This window comes from Heliconius melpomene, chromosome 21, assembly GCF_056956725.1.
Source record: "Heliconius melpomene rosina isolate 202511_hmr_F chromosome 21, ASM5695672v1, whole genome shotgun sequence".
Classification (NCBI taxonomy): Eukaryota; Metazoa; Arthropoda; class Insecta; order Lepidoptera; family Nymphalidae; genus Heliconius; species Heliconius melpomene.
The window spans coordinates 9,146,514-9,166,114 of NC_140409.1; the positions used below are offsets into that span (position 1 = coordinate 9,146,514).

The 19,601-nt window shown below is 34.4% G+C and overlaps 1 protein-coding gene across 35 annotated transcripts in view; it reads right to left on the bottom strand.

Moving 5' to 3' along the window:
• Positions 1–3,919: 3,919 nt before the first annotated feature.
• Positions 3,920–19,601, bottom strand: part of SLO2 (slowpoke 2) — a 55,621-nt gene continuing 39,939 nt past the window's right edge. For 6 of the 35 annotated variants that reach the window (XM_085206323.1, XM_085206342.1, XM_085206327.1 and 3 more), the window contains 22 exons: positions 18,442–18,541; positions 17,267–17,465; positions 16,715–16,789; positions 16,357–16,440; positions 16,174–16,268; positions 15,252–15,435; positions 14,121–14,348; positions 13,870–14,027; positions 13,389–13,586; positions 13,142–13,291; positions 12,642–13,057; positions 11,575–11,727; positions 11,341–11,494; positions 9,451–9,528; positions 8,523–8,873; positions 8,318–8,452; positions 7,986–8,097; positions 7,713–7,913; positions 7,294–7,503; positions 6,167–6,295; positions 5,245–5,450; positions 3,920–5,138 (listed from right to left, as the gene is read on the bottom strand). In XM_085206323.1, coding sequence (XP_085062449.1) covers positions 4,529–5,138; positions 5,245–5,450; positions 6,167–6,295; positions 7,294–7,503; positions 7,713–7,913; positions 7,986–8,097; positions 8,318–8,452; positions 8,523–8,873; positions 9,451–9,528; positions 11,341–11,494; positions 11,575–11,727; positions 12,642–13,057; positions 13,142–13,291; positions 13,389–13,586; positions 13,870–14,027; positions 14,121–14,348; positions 15,252–15,435; positions 16,174–16,268; positions 16,357–16,440; positions 16,715–16,789; positions 17,267–17,465; positions 18,442–18,541 — 4,226 coding nt within the window. In that variant the 3' untranslated portion in view covers positions 3,920–4,528. The remainder of the gene's footprint in view (positions 5,139–5,244; positions 5,451–6,166; positions 6,296–7,293; positions 7,504–7,712; positions 7,914–7,985; positions 8,098–8,317; positions 8,453–8,522; positions 8,874–9,450; positions 9,529–11,340; positions 11,495–11,574; positions 11,728–12,641; positions 13,058–13,141; positions 13,292–13,388; positions 13,587–13,869; positions 14,028–14,120; positions 14,349–15,251; positions 15,436–16,173; positions 16,269–16,356; positions 16,441–16,714; positions 16,790–17,266; positions 17,466–18,441; positions 18,542–19,601) is intronic. The other 29 variants (XM_085206326.1, XM_085206360.1, XM_085206347.1 and 26 more) reach the window with 27 other exon arrangements.

The following is a 19,601-nucleotide window of genomic DNA, read 5'->3' on the forward strand; positions in this document are numbered from 1 at the left end:
CTCCATTGCACTAAAAAAATCATTGTTAATAATATTACTCTTTTTATTTTTATTACTTAAAAATAATGTACTATATTGTAATTTCGTATCTAATAAACTTTGCACTTACTTTTGCTGTGCAAAAAGCTCCATAGCACTAAACATGGAAATTGTTTTTAAGTTTTTGGTTTATAAAAATTCTTACAGTTAGATTTTACTGTAAATCATATAATTATAACTATACCTCCACCGTCGAAAGGTCCCCACTAGTCTGAAAATAAGTATATAACCTTTCATAACAATTCAATAAATTAGCTATAGCGTAGGCAAAGGGAACCTAGTGTGTTCCCTGCTTTACACCGACATTTTCGAGGCATTGCGTGAAGAAATGGCGGAACTTAACGCAAGGCTTGCGTTGGTTGCTTGCCTTGATGCCAGAGCGAAGAAATGAAAATATTTAAGAAATACTCATTTCTTCCCTCGAGCGGGATCGAACCCATAACCGTCGCGTTACAGTTACACCCTTGTGCTCCACATATATTAAATAACATTTACATAAAAATAAACATTACCTCTGCCGTTGAATTAAAACCCACAGCCTAAAAAAATATTTATAAATTAAAATTTATTAGATCTGAGAATATGACGTGATCTACGAGTATCTAATAATGCATATATTTTAATTAATGTCTTCAGGGACAATCGGAAGACTAACTTTGAAATTTTTTTTCGATTCTGAGTTTAACGCTGTTAGCCCTTTTGATACGTACTTAGATAGTATAGTAAATTCTTGATACGTACTTATTTATTAACATAAAAAGTATAATCTTTATCTATATTGTTATTTTATCTATATTGTTATTGTTATTTATCTATAAACATGAGGACTCCCCGGAGGGCATGTATGAAGAGGTTGATGACAGTGGACGAGGCAAAAGAGGTATGTAGAGACCGTAGCGTTTGGCGCTCCGTTCTCTCTGACTACCCCGCTAGGGATAAAGGGTGAAGTTAAATTAAGTTTATCTATATTATGTCTAATAGTTAACTGAAATTATTAAGTTGTAATAAGTTAATACTAGGAATAGTTACCATGGCTGTAGACATGCTGCCAGTACACTGAAATTTTTGGCTTTACAATAATTATAATATCATTTCCCCGCTCTAGTAAAGAGGCAAAGCGCGGGGTCAAGTCCCACCAATCAGCATATTGAGTGTGGTGGACCTCAACGCTGAAGTATTTCATAAAATACCGGCAGGATCCGGCGAAAAATGAGGAAGGGTGAATGAGTATCTTAATGGGAATGGCGTGCCTTAAAATTAGGTTCCCAAGATTTTTTTGCCTACTCTACTATGTATGAAATACATTGTGGAGCTAAAAAAAAGACGAGATTATGATGGCGAATGAGTCATCAGGAACTAATTATACAGTGGGCCAGAAAGGCGTTCAAATTTCAAAATCGATCGATCGAATCAATTCATCGTGAGAGGGACGCCGAAGCGGTTGACTCTACGGGTTCGACACTGAATCAAGAACCTGCGGGACGTCCAAGGTCAATATTAACTTTTCTTAAAGTACTTACATTGGAGTGACAGTCGTTGCCTTTACACTGCAATTATTGAAAATAATAGCAATCAAACCCAGTAATTTCCTTATTGTTATCCATTTATAATGTTATTAATAATATACGATATAGAGGCCTGTCGCGGCGCAGGGCACAAAGTGGCACTGTTAACGCGACAGGATGTGGGTTCGATTCCTACTCGAGGAAATGAAAAAATAGATAATATTTTCATTTCTTCGCTTAGGGCCTCCACTCAACGCCGCTCCAGAATTCGGCAGAAAATGAGGAAAGGAGTCTTAACTCTGTCTACTCTGCTGTGTGCGGGATACACCGTGATAATAAAAAAAAATGTTATATTGAATAATAACTACTCATCTTAAATAAATTTGGGGTTGTGTATAAATATAATTGAAATAAAATTTTCAAGAATAAAACTATGTTTGAGTAGACAAATAATTCGTGAAGTAAATTACTATAACCCTACATATTTAATACCTTTGCTGAACATGTTCTTTCCATCTGCGAAAAAATTGTATGATTGAGATCGTTGACAATATAGTGTCCTGATACTTCCTATCCTCGCTGCTATTTGAAAAGACTGGGAAGCAATTGTTATATTGAGAATTTTTTTGATACATAAAATCAGCAGAGAATAATAGCATAGCATTTTCAACAAATAATTCATAAATTGTGATCTCAAGTATTTAAATTATAAACAAAAATATTATATATTATATTATTTATTAGGTATATAAATTGAAATGACTTCAATATCTATTAGTGAAATGAGATAGATATCTTATATGGCTTTTGGAGAAAACTATTGGAACCAATAAAGATATAAATTATATGTATAGGTAAACAATTAACTTATTTATAGTAAAAACATAAAAAAACATTTTTTTTAACGTAAGAATATAACTCACTGTTTGTAACTTTTGTGAACTAATAATAATAGTCAGCAAGACCTGGAAAATTGCCACGGCATTATTTTCTACAAAACCCCCATTTCTCCTTTATTAACACAATATTATCTAATATTTAAAATTAATTTTCTTCTCCTTCTCCTTTATTTCCTTTACTAACATGACATTATCTAATATTTAAATTTAATTTTCATTTCTTCGCACTGATGTCGAGGCAAAGCGCAAATATACAATACCAGAATTCAGCGGAAAATGGAGAACGAAGTGCCTTAACACTAAGTTCTCACTGCCTATCCTGCTGTGTGTGTGATAAAGCGTGAACATGATTTATTTGATTTTTACAATATTATTAACAAATTACTTACGAATACTGAAACGAATATGATGATTTTCCAAGATGACATTCGCATGAGTTTTTTGCAATCACAGTAAAAAAATCTAATAACTGTCGTTTCAAATTTGTAGTATAATTGATTTGATAACCAATTAACTTGCAAGACTCTGTGCAAAACCACCATGGACTCTGTCCATTAAAACTATGTTATCTATAATTAGTGATGTTCCGGATCGTTAACCAAGTACTCGTGTATCCGCGGATACGGATACGGATGAGGATCTTATCTTTTAATTTTCTCATTATAAAAGTGATGCTATATATTTCTGTTTATATTGAGACCCGGCTGGACCCGGCTGGTTGTGGGTTTGATCCCCACTCGAGGAGATGAAATATTTATTTAAATTTATATTTTCCATTTCTTCGCTCTGGTGTCGAGGCAATACCCTGCTGTGTTCACACAACGTAATATATAGAGAACACCTAATGTCAAGACACTGCATTCCGCAATAGCGTGATGTCTGGTGGAACTCAACGCCGCGTTTTGCCAAAAAATATTAATATATAATAAGCAATAATTCATTCCTCCGAGTGGGAATCGAACCCATAACCGTCAGGTTTACAGTCGCACACTTGTGTGTGATGAATATTATTGATTAAAGTGATGATAACTATGTTTGATTCATGTTTGGTACCAGATCGCCATGGGCGTAGGAGTAAGGAGCGAGTGATGAAATAAGAAAGCCTTTATACCAAAGATCAGTTTAAAGCTAAAGTCCAGGCCCTCTCTCCCTCTCTGGCATCTAGAAATACCCATGCAGGTCGGGGAAATGAAAATTATATATAGGAAATGAACTCAAATCTATCAATCAAGTACGGTCAGTTATCTATCCCCACTGACTGAGGTAAGACGCACGCACAGCTGTAACCGCTGATGGTAGAAAAGTGAAATTTAGACAGATGTTTACTTTCGTAATCTGGACATCCACTTGAAGGGATTTTGAAAGGGTGCAAATAAGCAGGCGAAGCTGCGCGCGCCCACTAGTTGTAATATAAAATTTCGTTTGCGTTACTAGGTATTTATTAGTTTTTTTTTGAGTGAGATAAATAATAGGCCATTTCGAGGTCATTTAGACTTTATTGAATGCCACTGATGCTATTTGAATTAAAATTTGAATCAACGAATCTAACATTAATGTACATACATTCTTTATACTCTTTAAATGGGTATTATTCTGAAGTTTATTTTGATACATCTAATAATTCTAGAACATTATGTAGATTTGCTCTATATTATTTATATTATGTACTAGTTTTTTTGATATTCTTTTAGTATTAGAATAGTAGGTACACAAATAATATTTTGTAAATATTTTTCTATAGTGAAGCGTTTAGTAATAAACACATTTTTATGTACAGTTCAATACATTAAGACCAAAGAAAGCCCCGCTATGTACAGCCTTAGGCCACAAGATTCCCTTTACATATTAACTAGTTGATCCCGCATACAATACACTGATTTCACCAATGCGTATTGTCCTGATCCACACACTCAAGTAGTAGTTTCTTTGGAGACATTTAGTTGAGACACTACGTATACGTGCACAGTAGAGACGCTACGAAACAAGAAGTTGTTCCGAGGAAAGCAAGGAAAGCCGGAGAGGCGCGGCTCACTTCCTCCTATTCCTCAAGACGGAACCGAGTCGCCGTCCCCACATAAGATTGTATCATACGATAGTTCCCTGTAGATGCTGAGGATCCGGCGAGGCTGGCGGCAATCCGGAACCAGTCGACGTAGATGGCAGCGCAGATGCTATGTCTTGATAGGTACCGACCATGCCCAGCCGATCTGTAGGGCCCTCGTCTGGAGGCGTCACCTCTAGCCCGATGCTGCCGTTCAGAGCTATCTTTATAGCATTCGCATCCTGTTGCTGCTGCTGTTGCTGGTGTTGCAGTAACGAATTAAAGTGTGAGATGCCAATCTCCTCGAGGCTACTCTTGCGGCGGCGTGAAGTTGCTCCCGTCCCGAGTCCCTGTCGAAGGGAGTTAGAGCGACGAAGTAAAATATCATCAACGATACGAAGAGAGTTTGAACGACCACGAAAATCGGTTATAACTGTAGGACTATCAGGTAGGGAAAGTGAATTTGCCTTTGTGGAAGTTAGGGGCGGTGCACGAGGCGAGAGGCTGGACCCTCCCCCGAGCATGGACCCACGACGGCTGCCGGCCGCAGCCTGGATCAGGGCACCGGAGCAGAAGCTGATGTTCGACTTGCGCCGGCTATTGTGACGTTCAAAGGTTTTTTGTGCAGAAAACGGCGATGGGCGTACTAAATATCTGAAAAAAAAAATACATTTTTAATATAGTATACCTACGTATTTATAGTAGAATCTACTAAACTGGAGCTTCTTATTTTTTAATTAATTTAAGTCCTACTGCTTACATTATATCTCCTTCTTGTAAATTGAGATCGCAACTTGGATTTATTATTACATATGACAGGCTGTTTCGCTTTTCGCTAACATCATCATAATCAACGCCTGTTAAATTGAGTGATTCCATTCGAGATCGAACAAGATTTGCTATTTCTGCCCTTTCAATTTGTTGAGCATGATTATCTCTCGCTTCGTCAGCCAAACTTGTTGAATACTGAAAGATTCATTATTAAATTGAATCTGTGGCAATAATATCATTAATAATGACAAATGTGCGTAGTGTTGCAAGATCCAAATCTAATTTTGTTAAATTTATTTTTTCAGTGCTTTTATAGTCAAGATATATATAACATATGTTTATACATACCTTTCACTAAAACATTACTCTCATGCAGTATATATAGTATTACAAAATATTATTAACATTATTAGGCTTTACCTATCTATTACTAAATAAATTTTATTCAAGTTAAAACAGCATGTACGTAGGACATCCGCTTTACAATATTTGCTATGTATAGTATGTCTTAAGCACAGTTACCCAAACTAACGGCTACATTGTATCTAATAGATCTAAATGCAAATAACGCATACTGCAATGCTCTTTACGTTCTACTCGAATCTAGACTAATCTAAAGCTTAAAAAAAGAAATTTCTATCCACAGCGACGATGTGGTCGCTAGTAAAAATATGGTATGACATAATGAAACAATTGATAGCATTTAAGGGGAAAATACCTTCGTGACGGCATCTGTTATCAAAACAATTAAATAATGCATTAAAAGTACAGTTTTAAGCTCGAGCCACGGAATGTTGACGACCGACCAGTATTAAGTTAATTAAGTCGTAAATATAACTTCTCAAGTAAGTAGTAGCTAGTCGCCGACCAGACGGTCTAGTCGTTGAACGTCATTTGCGGCGTGAGCTTACCGCGGGGGTGCGGTCGCCGTAGCAGCCACTGAGGCATCCTGTAGTACCGCGGCGTCGGCGGGACCTCCCTCTACGCTGGGGTCCATTATCTCCTCCCTCCCCGGCCTCCCCTGCTTCTCCAGCCGCCTGCTGTAACTTTCCTAGTGATACTTCTGCTAAGGCTACAAAATCCTAGTATGACGCTCTCTAGTATATTCAGGTTATGCTTTTTTAACTTTTCTCATATCTTTGGCTTTTTCTTATACATTACATTATTTTTCTTATAAAGTAAATATACTGTCAATCGAGAGGGCATCAAAATGATAAGCTTTCTATATTTAAAACAAGCCATACATTCTGCAAAAGTTACTTAGATATTCTTAATTTTACATAGTACATAGAAAAAAAATGTAAAACTTCTTATACATATTTAAGCATTTGTTCAAAACTGTACTTCATTAGTGATTGATGTGAGTTGTAGGTATAATAGATCATGCAAGATTATCTTAATATCGGATACTGATGAAGGGTGTTTACTGTATCTGCGTATAACGTAAGTTTCTGGCAAATTACATCGGCAGTGGTCAATTGCTACTCGTATGTTAATGTAGTGATGTCGCTCTCATCTATTATTCTAACAGATCATGCAAAAAGTCACTAAAATTAATGCGGGATTGCGATCATCGAGTCCGTTGAATTATTTATTTTTTAAATTCATAGTGACGCGCCACGCTCGAGATTATTTTAAAACACACTTTAGTCAGATCCGTGTTTCCGCATAAGCGTAGTTTCGACATTTTGGCTGTAGCAGGTTGCATTGAAGAGAAATCAAGCACGTGAACTTGCTTCATGAACAAACGTTAAGTACTTTACAAGAAATATAAATTGTACAAATGCAAAACTAATTTACAGAGACGCCACAGGTGTAGGCAATAACAGTATGTAATGAGTGTAACGTTGACCCGAAGTAAAGATAAAATATGTTTAAAAAGAATTACCTAAAATACAGTCCAAGGAGTAGGAGGACTACATAGTGTTTATTTGGCAGAATATTTATTTGTATATAAATAAGTGTAAATTAATATAAGTGTGAGAGGAAGCGGAGGACTGTATTTAAGGAGCTTTCTGAGAGTAGTAGAGCGACTCACCGACTCGCGCGATGTTCGCATTCCCGCGAAGCGCGACCAAAACCACCCCGACGGGGCCCGTGGCGACATACTCACGTGGTGCGATTGTTCAGCGAGACTAGTGTCCTGGGTGCGATAGATCCCTATAGGGATTTCGCATGTCGTCGAACACAGCTTCTGATACAAACGACCATATGTTCGAATCCACATATCCTCTTTAGTTATTTTCATCTGTCACAAGCCCAAGGTAAAAGGTTATTTATAAAAAAGTTATTCACGTTTTATGTTATACATAATTATAATGCTATACGAGACAAGTCGCCACTAGGTATCAGTTCTGAAAAGTAATATCGCATTGCGAAATTATGAGATGAAATGTTAATGGCACAGTGAAATTACAAATTTTCGCAAGCTCAACAACTAATATCTTAACAACTTACAGATGTCAGAAAACCTGAGCCTGGAGCTTGATCAACACCGAGTAAAAGCCTCACAAATGTAATAACGTAGTCTTTGACAAAGGCTTGGTAGAGCAAAGTGTCCAACATGGAAGCCGAAAACACGGAGCCAGCGGCAAATGGTAGCCGAAACATGTAAGATATATGAGAACCTCGCTCTTTTTCTCGCTGCAGAAATAAATGCTGTAGTAAATATAATTATGCGTAAATTATAATTTAAAAGAAATGTAAACGGATTAAATAGTAATAAAGAACCTTTTCCATCTTGGAAAGATGAAGCGCGTACTTGTCATGAGCTCTGAATTGCATAAATCTCATGTTTGACGACTGGGACAACTCCGTTATAGATTTAATAGACGGAAAGAATCTGAAATGGAATAAACAACCTTTAATATGTCTAAGAATAGAAAATCATCATTTGAAGAGCTTATTTCGCCATGCAAAATATTTAATTATTAATAAAATTTATATTTAAATCGCCAGCCACTTGTGGGAAATGTTCGCAAGGCGTCACTCGCATTTACGTCATGCAATGTAGAACATTTTAGTTTTGTCTAAAAAAAGGAAAAAAAAAACATGAATTTTACTTGAACATCGTCTGAACTGCTACAATGGTGTTACAGTCGGAGAGGCTGTCCTCTTCGGCGGAATTAGACAATTCTTTATTCACAACTACAACATTCTCTGCTAGAGTTATGCCAGCTCTTAGAAGATCATCTAAGCTGTAACAATATCAAATTATAGAGTTTTTGGTTTCATGGTTTTCTAAGTATTCATTGAACTATTACTTACCAATCAATAGAACCCATCATCCAGTACACTAAAGGAAAGTACGAAATAGAGTCAAGGAATGCTATGTCAGGTCGTCGTTCTAATAACAGAATTATTGGATTAAGTGACGTCTTAGATCTAAAATGGGCTCGTAGGGGTATAATAAAATTGTAAATGCCATTTGAAGCATAATCTGCTGCAAGGATGATTGTCTTGTTTTGCCATTGATATTCTTTTGCATTTCGGTATGCACAATGCTCGCACACTTGAGCCAATTGAAGACAACAAAGTGGTTTCTTCTCTTTTAACAAGTAGCAAAGGGTAGGACTCACGCCGATGAAGGGTGATACAGGAGGGAAGCCTTTTACAATCCTGTAATTTTTTGTAAAATACATTACTTATTATGCTATTGTAAATATTATATTCAATAAATTCGACTGAGAGGCTAAAGCAAAGCTTATTATAAATAAAAAATTAAAAGTAAATTGATGCACAAGAAGCTATTATTACTATTAAATTAAATATAAAATATCATTTAATTGCATAAATAGTAAAATAGGATAAATATAGAAGTTGTGAAAGTTCAAAAAGTGCTATTAAAATCTAACATTCACAGCAAGCAAACTCTATCAAAAATGAAGTGCAAAAATTTTCATGTTTCTCGATATTTGGCTTCCAGAAAGTTAACAAATTAATTAAGATGACCATCTTTATAACATTTGACGAACATTATAAAATTTATAATATAATAATTAATTTACCCAAAGACATTTTCTTAAAAAAATGGTTAGGATCAATACTGTTATTTTTTATTACATTTACTATCCCTGCAAATTGATGGTCAAGCAATTTAGTACTTGGTATTTGAAACATCTACACAAATATGAAAGTACAGGAAGCTCTGGAATATTGGGATCAACGTGTTTATATTTCATTATTTCATGCTTACCTGGTAAAGTCATTGCGCCAGGCAGATCGTGGTTCGCTGCCAGCAAAGGAAGAGAGCGAGCTGGTGGTGGCGTCGTCACTGCGTCCGCCGCAGCAGTAAGGACATACTCAGGGCTCAGGGGTACGAACACAATGCACACATTCGTATCAACTAACACATTTACGAAGGGTAATAACATTCTGTGCTAGCTTTGGGGATCGTGCTCTATATTAAGTATTCTAAGTCTTAAAAACTATTTAAAATATTAAATCTGTATTATAAATAGAGTTTGTCTTATAATATCTTTAAAAATTTTTTACAATGTATTCATTTTGTTAAGAATGTTACGTTATTATGGAATGTTTTTGGTTCATGCAATTATGTTTATTGAATGTTGTTGATTTGAAATGATTTGATGACATTTGGATATAAATAAAAAATTATAATGAAAATTTGAGGTTATTGCTCAATTCGTGTGAAGACAATTTAGATGAGGTCAGTACAAATATCTAGTCCTATAACATTTTAGGCGAAAATGCGTTCACTTTTTTTTCACTTCACGCTGCATTCCCTATATTTCAGTGTAGGCAGGGGAAACCTAGTCTTAAGACATGCCGCTGCCCACTTACCACCCAATTTTCGAGGTATTGCGTGTTAATGCCACGCTTTGTCTTTGAAATGATAATAATTTATTTCTCTGACTGGTTATCGAACTCACAACCATTGAAGTTTCCGGCCGACGCTATGAAGGCCTCATCCCGAAAATCTAAAATATTACTTTTTAAGAAACAGCCAATTATTATTTTTTTAAAACTTCATAATCAAAACATTTCGGGGGACTCCAGCAATAATAATCCATGGGAATTGGTCTAAAATTCTGTTTTTCTAATTTTCTGGAATAGATTATTTTTGGTGGATCCTCTGTTTGTAAGACTGTTTCTTAAAAAAAAAAACTGCAATTTTAGATATCTCTTTCTATCTAGAATATTATAGGACCAAATCAATTTGTAATAACCTTATTGGCATCTTCACGGGGATTAAGTAGTCGAATTACCAATAGTTCTGTGTAGTATTTTTTTTTCAATATTGAAGTTTTTCTAATCCCAGTTAATTGAATTAATTGGTCAGTTAACGTCGTCGTTTGAACTAACTAGGAACTAACTAATTATGGTTTGTCTCACGAGAGTCATATACGAAAAGACATATATGATATGTCTTTTCAATTCTTATAATTTTCAATATATCAAACATCTAAAATGTATATTTTATTTTTTAAATTCTTTTTCTATAAAATATATAAAACTCAAAAGGTGAAAAAATATATCTATTTAAACAATTCCTAATTTTGATGTCGAATTTAGTGATTGGCTTACTAAATGTGAACTGTAAAGAAGCCAAGCAATGTGTTTTGATGTCAATGGAATTACAAGAAAAATAACAATGACGTACTTAGTGCAGAATTCATGCAGCTGTAGATCCGCTCGCTCTATCTACACGATTGAATGTACACGCTAAAACAATAGAAAATAAAATTGGAAATCGCCAATAACAAGTGATTAATAGAATGTATCACAATTATATTGACGATAAATAAAAAAATATGCAAAATTCATCTATCTTTTAACACATTACAAGTAAATCCATGTTTTTTTTTTGTTATTTTGCATTTATTTTGGACACAAGCTAGCAACCAAATTTTGCATTTCTTTTATAAATCTACATTGGGCACGTTGCATATCGCTCGTTTTGAAAGCATTAATTATAGAAGAATACTCAATGTACATTCATTTATATTTCGAGATATAAATTCTAAGATTTTCTACGTATAAATGGAAAAGACAGCGTAGTGGTAAAATAAAAAGGCATGCGTGCGTGATCGCAAGTACGGCGAATCAATTTGCGAAATCTTACGCAATCTTTTCGGAAGGCGAACGCCATGGGACATCGTCATCTAATTCGTCTTCGCTTTCATCCCCTTCAGCTTCCTCATCTTGATTATCAGACGCTATATTAAGACTGCTGGTTACCATGTCGGGCACTGGCAGAATCGATGGCCGTCTGCTCCCTGCATCGTAAGGTTTATTTATTATTAATAATGTTAAAAATATTTTCTTTTATACAAAGCAAATAAAAAGCAATTTATACCTCTTCTGCAACTCAGAGAATCGGGGCTCAGAAAATTTGAATTGTCAGGTCGTGGTAGTAATAAATGGCTGTCCGTGGCACTGTCAGCTGGTGATTCTTTAAGGCAAGTTCTGGAGTCAGTAGCTGATGTTGGAGGTGCTTCACCGAATTTAGCTGTAAATGTGAAATTTGGCGTATTAATTATTGAAATAAAATAACGTGCTTTTAAATTATACTTTAGTATTTTTTGGTAAAGGAGATGTTTATTAAAACTAAAGGACATTTATATTACAGAAATATTTAAACTCTTTAATAATAAATACAAAATTTTGTTACTAAGAAATATTTAAGCATCATAAATTGCATGTAGGTAAAATCTATATGACATTACGATTAGAATGATTATAACCAATGATCTTGGATTCACACTAAGGTAACTACGGCAAAATATGAAATATATGCATATGCAATTCACCGAATTAACAAGTAACAAATTCAGAAATGGGAAAAAGTGCAACTTTATGGCAAATGTACTAATTATTTAATATAAATAATTAATAAAATCTAATAATAAGGTTGCATTTAGCTATATTTTGCTATATGTACATTCAATTAAATAACTTCTTTTTCGAACATTCCTGGCTGATAAGTATAAATGCATCACAATATCAGCTAAACATGCAAGGAGCGCAATATTATTTTATAATAATAATAATTACTAAATTAATAATTATTATTTTGCTAAATAATATATAAAACAAGGCAATATTTGAAGGCATTGCAAATTAATTATTATTTTACCACTGATTTTACTGTAATATTTTCCGAATTATATAAATGAAATGTGATTTCAAAATTTACCTTGATTGCAATTACCCATACATCCTTTCAAATGACGAGCTGCTCTCTGTCCAGATCTGCCAATTGATCCGACGATCGTGTTTAAGTATAAAAAAAATAATAATTTTGATGACATCGAGCAACTTAAGCAAAAAAATAATAAAGTAGGTCAAACGATCGCTAGTAGTGATGTGAACGCGATCGAGTACGATCTACTTTAAGCACAATAATCTAACTGTGACACTCACAGCCAGCAACAGTTAAATTAGCGGATGATACAGTTTTAGCTTGGTTGATGCGTGATGGCGATGAAATTGACGTGGAACTCGGGGGAGCTTGTAGAACCACTTGTGGTAGGTCGAACTGAGCCACGCTAGTACCGTCTGGTCGTCTGTGCTGTCCGGTGCCGCCTTCTGCGTCCCCAGGTTTCTTCTCATTCGAAAGGAGGCTAAATGTTGTGTGATCTTTTGGTATGGCGTTGGGTTTGCTTTCTGTTTGTTTATCAGAAACTACGAAGGCTGAATTTTCTTCTTTGGTAATGCTCATGTAATAGCATGTGTCACTGCTTTTCATAATATGGCGGGGGCCAGGATTGAGAAGTATTGTTTCTTCGTAAAATTCAGGCAATTCAGCTGGACGGACACCCACTAAGGCAACTCCATATCTAGAAAAAACCGATACATAGAGCTTATATTTATCTGTAGATTTTTTTATATCATATATAACAAGCTTCTACACGTTTTCATACTTCCTGTGTGAATGAAAGCTGGCATAAGTGAAACTTTTGCCTTCGTATTCTCCAAAGAATCGGCTGTCACCGAGAACAATATGATAAATTTCATTGCCAGAGCATTTACCATACAGACGGTGCCATTCTTCGGGTGATTGTTGTCCTTCCCTACAAATGTTAAGTATTTTTTATTACAAAAGTCTATTTTGAATAAGACATATCTTTTAAGTTTTATTATTTTTATTAAATATAGGTATAAACTTACTGTCCTCGGCTAGTATGCAATAATAATGTAACAAGAGTAGATGCTCCTGGGCATGTGCAGTTGTTAGCAAGTAATGCATATTTAAATTCATCTTCACAAACAACAAATTCTGCAAATTTCACATGCAACTTGTTTTCTGGTCTAAATATCTGTACATATTGAGGAACATCTGGGGCAAAATCTTTTACAGCCCAAGATCTGTAATTTATGAAAAAAAAAATCCATAAACCTTTTAGGATATCATGCATGTTTTTTTTTCACGCTGTATCCTGCACGCAGCTGGGTAGACAGAGGGAACCTAGTGTCAAGACACTCCGCTCTTCACTTTCCGTTGAATTTTGGAGGCGTTCGGCACCAGAGCGAAGAAATGGAAATATTGAATTCCTTGAGTGGAATCGAACCCGCACGCTTTTGTCCCTGCACCACGACTGACATGTAATATTTGTTTTTTTAATGTATTCAAATTATTTAGAAATGTTACCTAAGGATTGTGTGCTCATCAGCAGCTGTTTTGTCCGCATAATTTCTTGCAGCCAATATAAAACAAGCTTCTGCTTCGTTCATGCGGGCGCGGATTAAATCAGTGTCCTTTAAGCACGACCCTTGGATGTAAATGACTCTTTGAGCCCAAATGGGTACCTACAAAATGAAATTGTTCATATGATTGAAATGTATTTATTATACTTTTATGAATTTTATTTATTGTTTTTTTTATGACTTTATGACTTTAACCTGTAAAATCATTCTCATAGTGGTGTCAAGTTCCATAGGCGACAGGAGAACCACATAATAGTCTTGTAGTAACGGATGAGCATAAAATTCGTTTAGGAAATCCATGATGGTATCGGCATGTAGCGTCGTCGAACACACGACTACATGTTTCTCGGACTGGGCCCGGTGCGACGAGTACGAGCCTCCTAGTTTTTGTCTCTCCATCCATGTAAATGCGAGTTGTTCAAACTGAAAAGTTAAGAATTTTTCTTATTGTATTATTTTTTTACATCGATTTCTATAAAAAATATATATTATAATAGATGTAGGAAAGTTTTTTGATATGATTGCGTAAAGTTTGCTCAGAAATATATTGATATAACAGTTTCAATAAATCTGCCAAGTATTTTTGCATGAAACGAACGAAAAAATTCTTCTATTATATATATAACCCCTGTAAAGGTGTCTTCCTTATTTTAAATTCAATTTACAGGAATAATTTACCATTTACCATAAAATTTTAGTTTTATTACATTCATACAAGAAAATTTCCTGTTTTATTATACTATATACTTATAAATGTCATAATGAGGAAGAACATTTAAGCTTTAAGATATTCTAGCTTAATTAATTTTGCGAACGAGAAAATGCGGCCTTCAGGCTTCAGTGTTGCATTGTGTTAATAGCTTGAGTCATATATCCACTATGCATATTCTATACATTTAAAAGATGGTAGTGACGTCGTGGCACAGCGGCACAAAGTGGGATCTCCACTCGACAAAGTGAAATATTTATTTACATTTATATTATCATTTCTTCGCTCTGGTGTCGAGGCAAAGAGCGGCGTTAAGTTCCGCCATTCAACACGCAATGCCTCCAAAATTGCGCGGAAAGTGGGGAACGGAGTGTCTTAACAGTAGGTTCTCTCTGCCTGCCCTACTGTGTGCGGGATAAGCGTGACGCTGAATTTATTTAAAAGATGGTAGTGGATGACATTAAGGTTTTTAATCGTTGGAATCGCCTTTCAATAGTATATATTTCAATAACTTTCTAAAATACTTATTAAATTATAAAAGACGTTAAAAACCGACTTACGGTGTCGGTAACTAATTAAAGTACCGGTAAGTAAAAGTGAGACCTGTGTTGTCTAACCTGTGTCGGCAAAACGACGAGGGCAACTCCAATCATTATGACCATGAAGAGTTGGGATGGCCATATATCAGGCACGAAGTCTCCGTAGCCCACGGTGGAGAATGTTACCACAACAAAATAAGTTGCTTGGAACAGGTTCAGGTGGCGGTGGCCGGCGCGTTGGAAATGTTGAATACCGCAAACGCTAAAAATCACATTTATATTAATATTAGTTCATCAAATTAAGTAATCAAATAATTACTGCAAGGGGCACAAACGTGAGACTGTACACGTTGTGGGTTCGATTTCCAGTCGAGGAAATGAAATATTTAGTTTTCATTTCTTCTCTCTGGTAACTTGTCAAAGCTTCCAGAATTTGGTAGAAAGTAGGGAACAAAAATGTTTTAATGGGAACGGATTGTCCTAACGCTAAGTTCCATCGGTCTGCCCTAAATATTAGACACTTAGATGCAGTACAACTGGTCTCTATAATAAAACTCAACAAAGAAATAATATGAATTGTTAAGAAAGCTGCTAGTTTCGAACAATATCTAAAAGAAAAGTACCAAAAATAAAGATTTTATATGTAAAATGCATTTTTGTAATAAGCTCATTCTCACTCATTTATATTTCAATGGAAACGCATACCAGTGTACTATATATTTATAGACATAATTTGATATTATTAAGCAAACTCAAGAAAATCTTTTTACTCGATGTACGTAAAAGCTTCAAAGTGGTAGGGAAAATCTTGAAAGGCGTAAATTAGGAGGGCATGTTGTTGTGAACATGGTTCCGAATTATTTTCGCGGAAAATGTAAAACGATTCTTCCATTTTTTTTTTCCATTTTAATTCTGCATCGCTACGCCTGGTTTTGCGAAGTATGAGACTTATTAATGAATTGTTTGACCTGGATAGTTGTTAGCTGGTAGTTTCTCTTACCTAGTAAATACTAGACAAAGCAGAGTAACGCACAATATCATGAGTTGTTGCGATAATGCCGATTGCGACTTCTGCATTGCTCGATGCAAATCATTCTGTAAGAACAAATGTAAAATTAAACGTAAAAAAATATTTACAATTTCATAACTAACGACAAATATGACTATTCATTCAAATACTTACAAACATGTTCTCCAGTGACCTCTTGGCAAGCCAGCAATTTAAAAATACAGGTATAAACAAGTTGCGAAGAGGCGGGAATGGTATCTGGAAATAAATATAAAATATAGCAAATTAAAAAGAAATATTTGATATTTCTTCTTTATAATAATATTAATTAGAAGAGTTATTTCATTTATAAGTATATAGTTTATTTTTATCCCTTATGAACATAGCACAACAATTTTCAGTACGTATGTTCACAAGTACACACTCTCGTGGTCGCATCCATAAGTTACTTTAAAATTAATCTAGAAGTAATTTTTTTTCTATTTCTGCTGTTATCAGGTATACTTTATAACGTATCGACGAGAATACTTACAGTCAGCGCGAAAGGAACAGTGTTCACCATTTCCAGTATGAAATGGAACGATAACACCTGTTGCCAGATGTTGCCCTTGAAACAAATTGAACTAATATAAAAACTATTGAACAATTGGAGCTTCTTCACATACTCTTTAATGTATGGAATATTAATCTCTCAGTGTTGAAATCAAAGTAAAAGTTTCAAAAATAATTGAATTGATAGCGCAATATAAAGGAAATTTATCACATTACATTTTATATCAATTTTGTTATAATATAACTGTATTTAAGTATTTTACAGACAACTTCCTGCTTCCAAGCTATGGGTAGAGAAACAGCGACCGATTACGGTAATCTCATAATTAAGTTTATCAACTTTTTATTCGTGTGTTTTTCCGGGGGCGTGCTTTTAGCATATTTTACAGTATTATCGTCAATTAACGTCTCTCATTTTTCTTTTAACCTAACTCCACGCTGATATCACATTGATTATCATAATTCATTATAACTAATTGATTATTATAATTAATAATATTATAATTAATAGACAGTTCTATCATTTTGGTACCTTGTAGCCGAGGTAGACAAGCAAAATTGCTTCTGCTAAAGAAATCATAGCGAGAACAACTTGGACACCCCATAGGTACAGCGGTCGGTTTACCCATATTATTCCGTCCCAATTTATTATAGGGTGTTCCTGGAATTCTTCCTCAGTAAGATTAGCAGAATATTCAAATTCACTTTTATTTCCTGGTCTACATCCATAACTGAAATATTTAATTTAAATTAAGTGTATCTATCACACATAATATATTGACTTTGTGCATATTTCAATCTATTTCGCAGTTAATCAAATAATCAATCTTAATCTATTTAGTTTTATCTATTTATCATTTTATCAAGAAAATACATAACTTATAGCGAAAATAATATGTGAAAGAGTCTCAACCCGTATTTATACCCTATATCCCCCCTACATTTCCTACCCATATACCCCTATTTAACTATATACATCTCATATTTACTTTTAACATCATAAGTCACAAATAAAAACATCATAAATGGTATTACGACAATAGTAGAGTCTATTGTGACAGATATTATACAATTTTAATTTTCAAATTAAAACCGCGAGGGCCAGAACAAACACAAGATTGTTAGTATAAAATAAATGCAACATGTTCGTTGCTAATTGAATCCATGGCAGGGAACAGACTCATTGTAGTGAACGACAAACACGATTTATTTAGTTAGTTAGCTATGCTTTACTGGTGTTCTAGTTCCACATAATTTCATATAATGATTCTTGACATAATTTTACTTGTAATTATGTAATTGAGTTGCATTCGTGATAGGTCAATTGAATTTCTTTATTTATTATTGCAACGTGCATTACTGAGTACATACAGTCATACATACACGAAGAGTTCATATTACGGAGATCGATTGACCCTTTTATGAACAAAAAATACACCTGTGACCTACATATGTAAATGAAATAGTAAAATTCTTGTGAATAGCTTAAAAACGAAATGTTTTTTTTTTGTGTCATTACTTAAAATAGAAAGAGGTTATTATCTTTGTTTATATAATAGAAGTATTAATAAGCGAATATAAATATGTATAGGTACATTTAATTAATCATATTTTCGCAATACGTCTATATAAGTATACATCGTCAATATTTTGCCAATTCCACGTAATTAATTGTCATAAGTAAGTGTAAGTATATAAAGTACTTACCAGCTAGCTGTTATGGGATGGCCGTCAGTACAAACGCGTAAAATGTACAGAAAACACGCTAGTAGTTTGAAAAATAGATTTACTATCCTAATCCGTAAACCTAGAACAAACGAATATACCTGTTACAATATGCAGTAGGAGCTCTTACACCACCACGATCACCACCACCACCACCACTCTACAAATATGGTGATTTCAAATTCAATTCAATTGTAAAATAGACGTCTTTATTTCAAAACAAAATAAAAATCTCTAAAACAAATTTGTATAACGCTATATCTAAAATATATATTTTTATTATTAAAAAATACTTATATATAATATATCTACAATTATACCCTTAAACTATGATGGAAGAGAATTTAATTTGAAGAACGTACGCAATTTGCTGAGCACGTGTTCTTTGATCTTTGAATGCAAGCAAGAAATTTTAGGAAATTTACATACATTTGAATTTTAATCAAAACCCAGTGAATTATATTGAAGCTTATACGATTATTCTTAAAATGTACTTATATATGTTTATTCCAAATATGGTTATATATGTGGTGTATATATGTTAAAATGGGGAACGGAGTGTTTTAGGATTAAACTAAGCCTAACCTGTTACACGCGGGATATGCGTGAAGAAGAAGATATATGTTTATTTCGAATATATTTTTTTTGTTTAAAGACAAGACATGGCAACTACAAACTATAGATAGCTGAAATAATAGTGTTTACCGATGGCTACTCTATTAAGAGGTTAATTTGGTAAGTGACTCGTTTTCGTGTCTGCTTGCTGAGTTAATTACTCTGTTTTGAACGGACACTTATGTATAACTGATATTGAGATTAAGGTTTTATATTACTTTTGTGATTAGTACTTACATTGTCTTTAAAAACTTTATATTTGACCTCATTTAAAAAATATTTGTGTAAACTTAGATATAAAAATCAGCTTCACGCTCTTTCCCGCACACAGCAGCCTACATTGCCTGCCTAGAGAATCTAGTGTTAACACTTCGTTCCCCATTTTCCGCCGAATTTTTCGAGGCATGTGTTGAGTGGCGGATATCAACGCAGGGCTTTTGCCCTTTTAGTGCTAGAGCGAAGAAATGTACATATTAAGAAGTAATAATTCATTCTCTCGAGTATGGATCGAACCCATAACCGTCGCG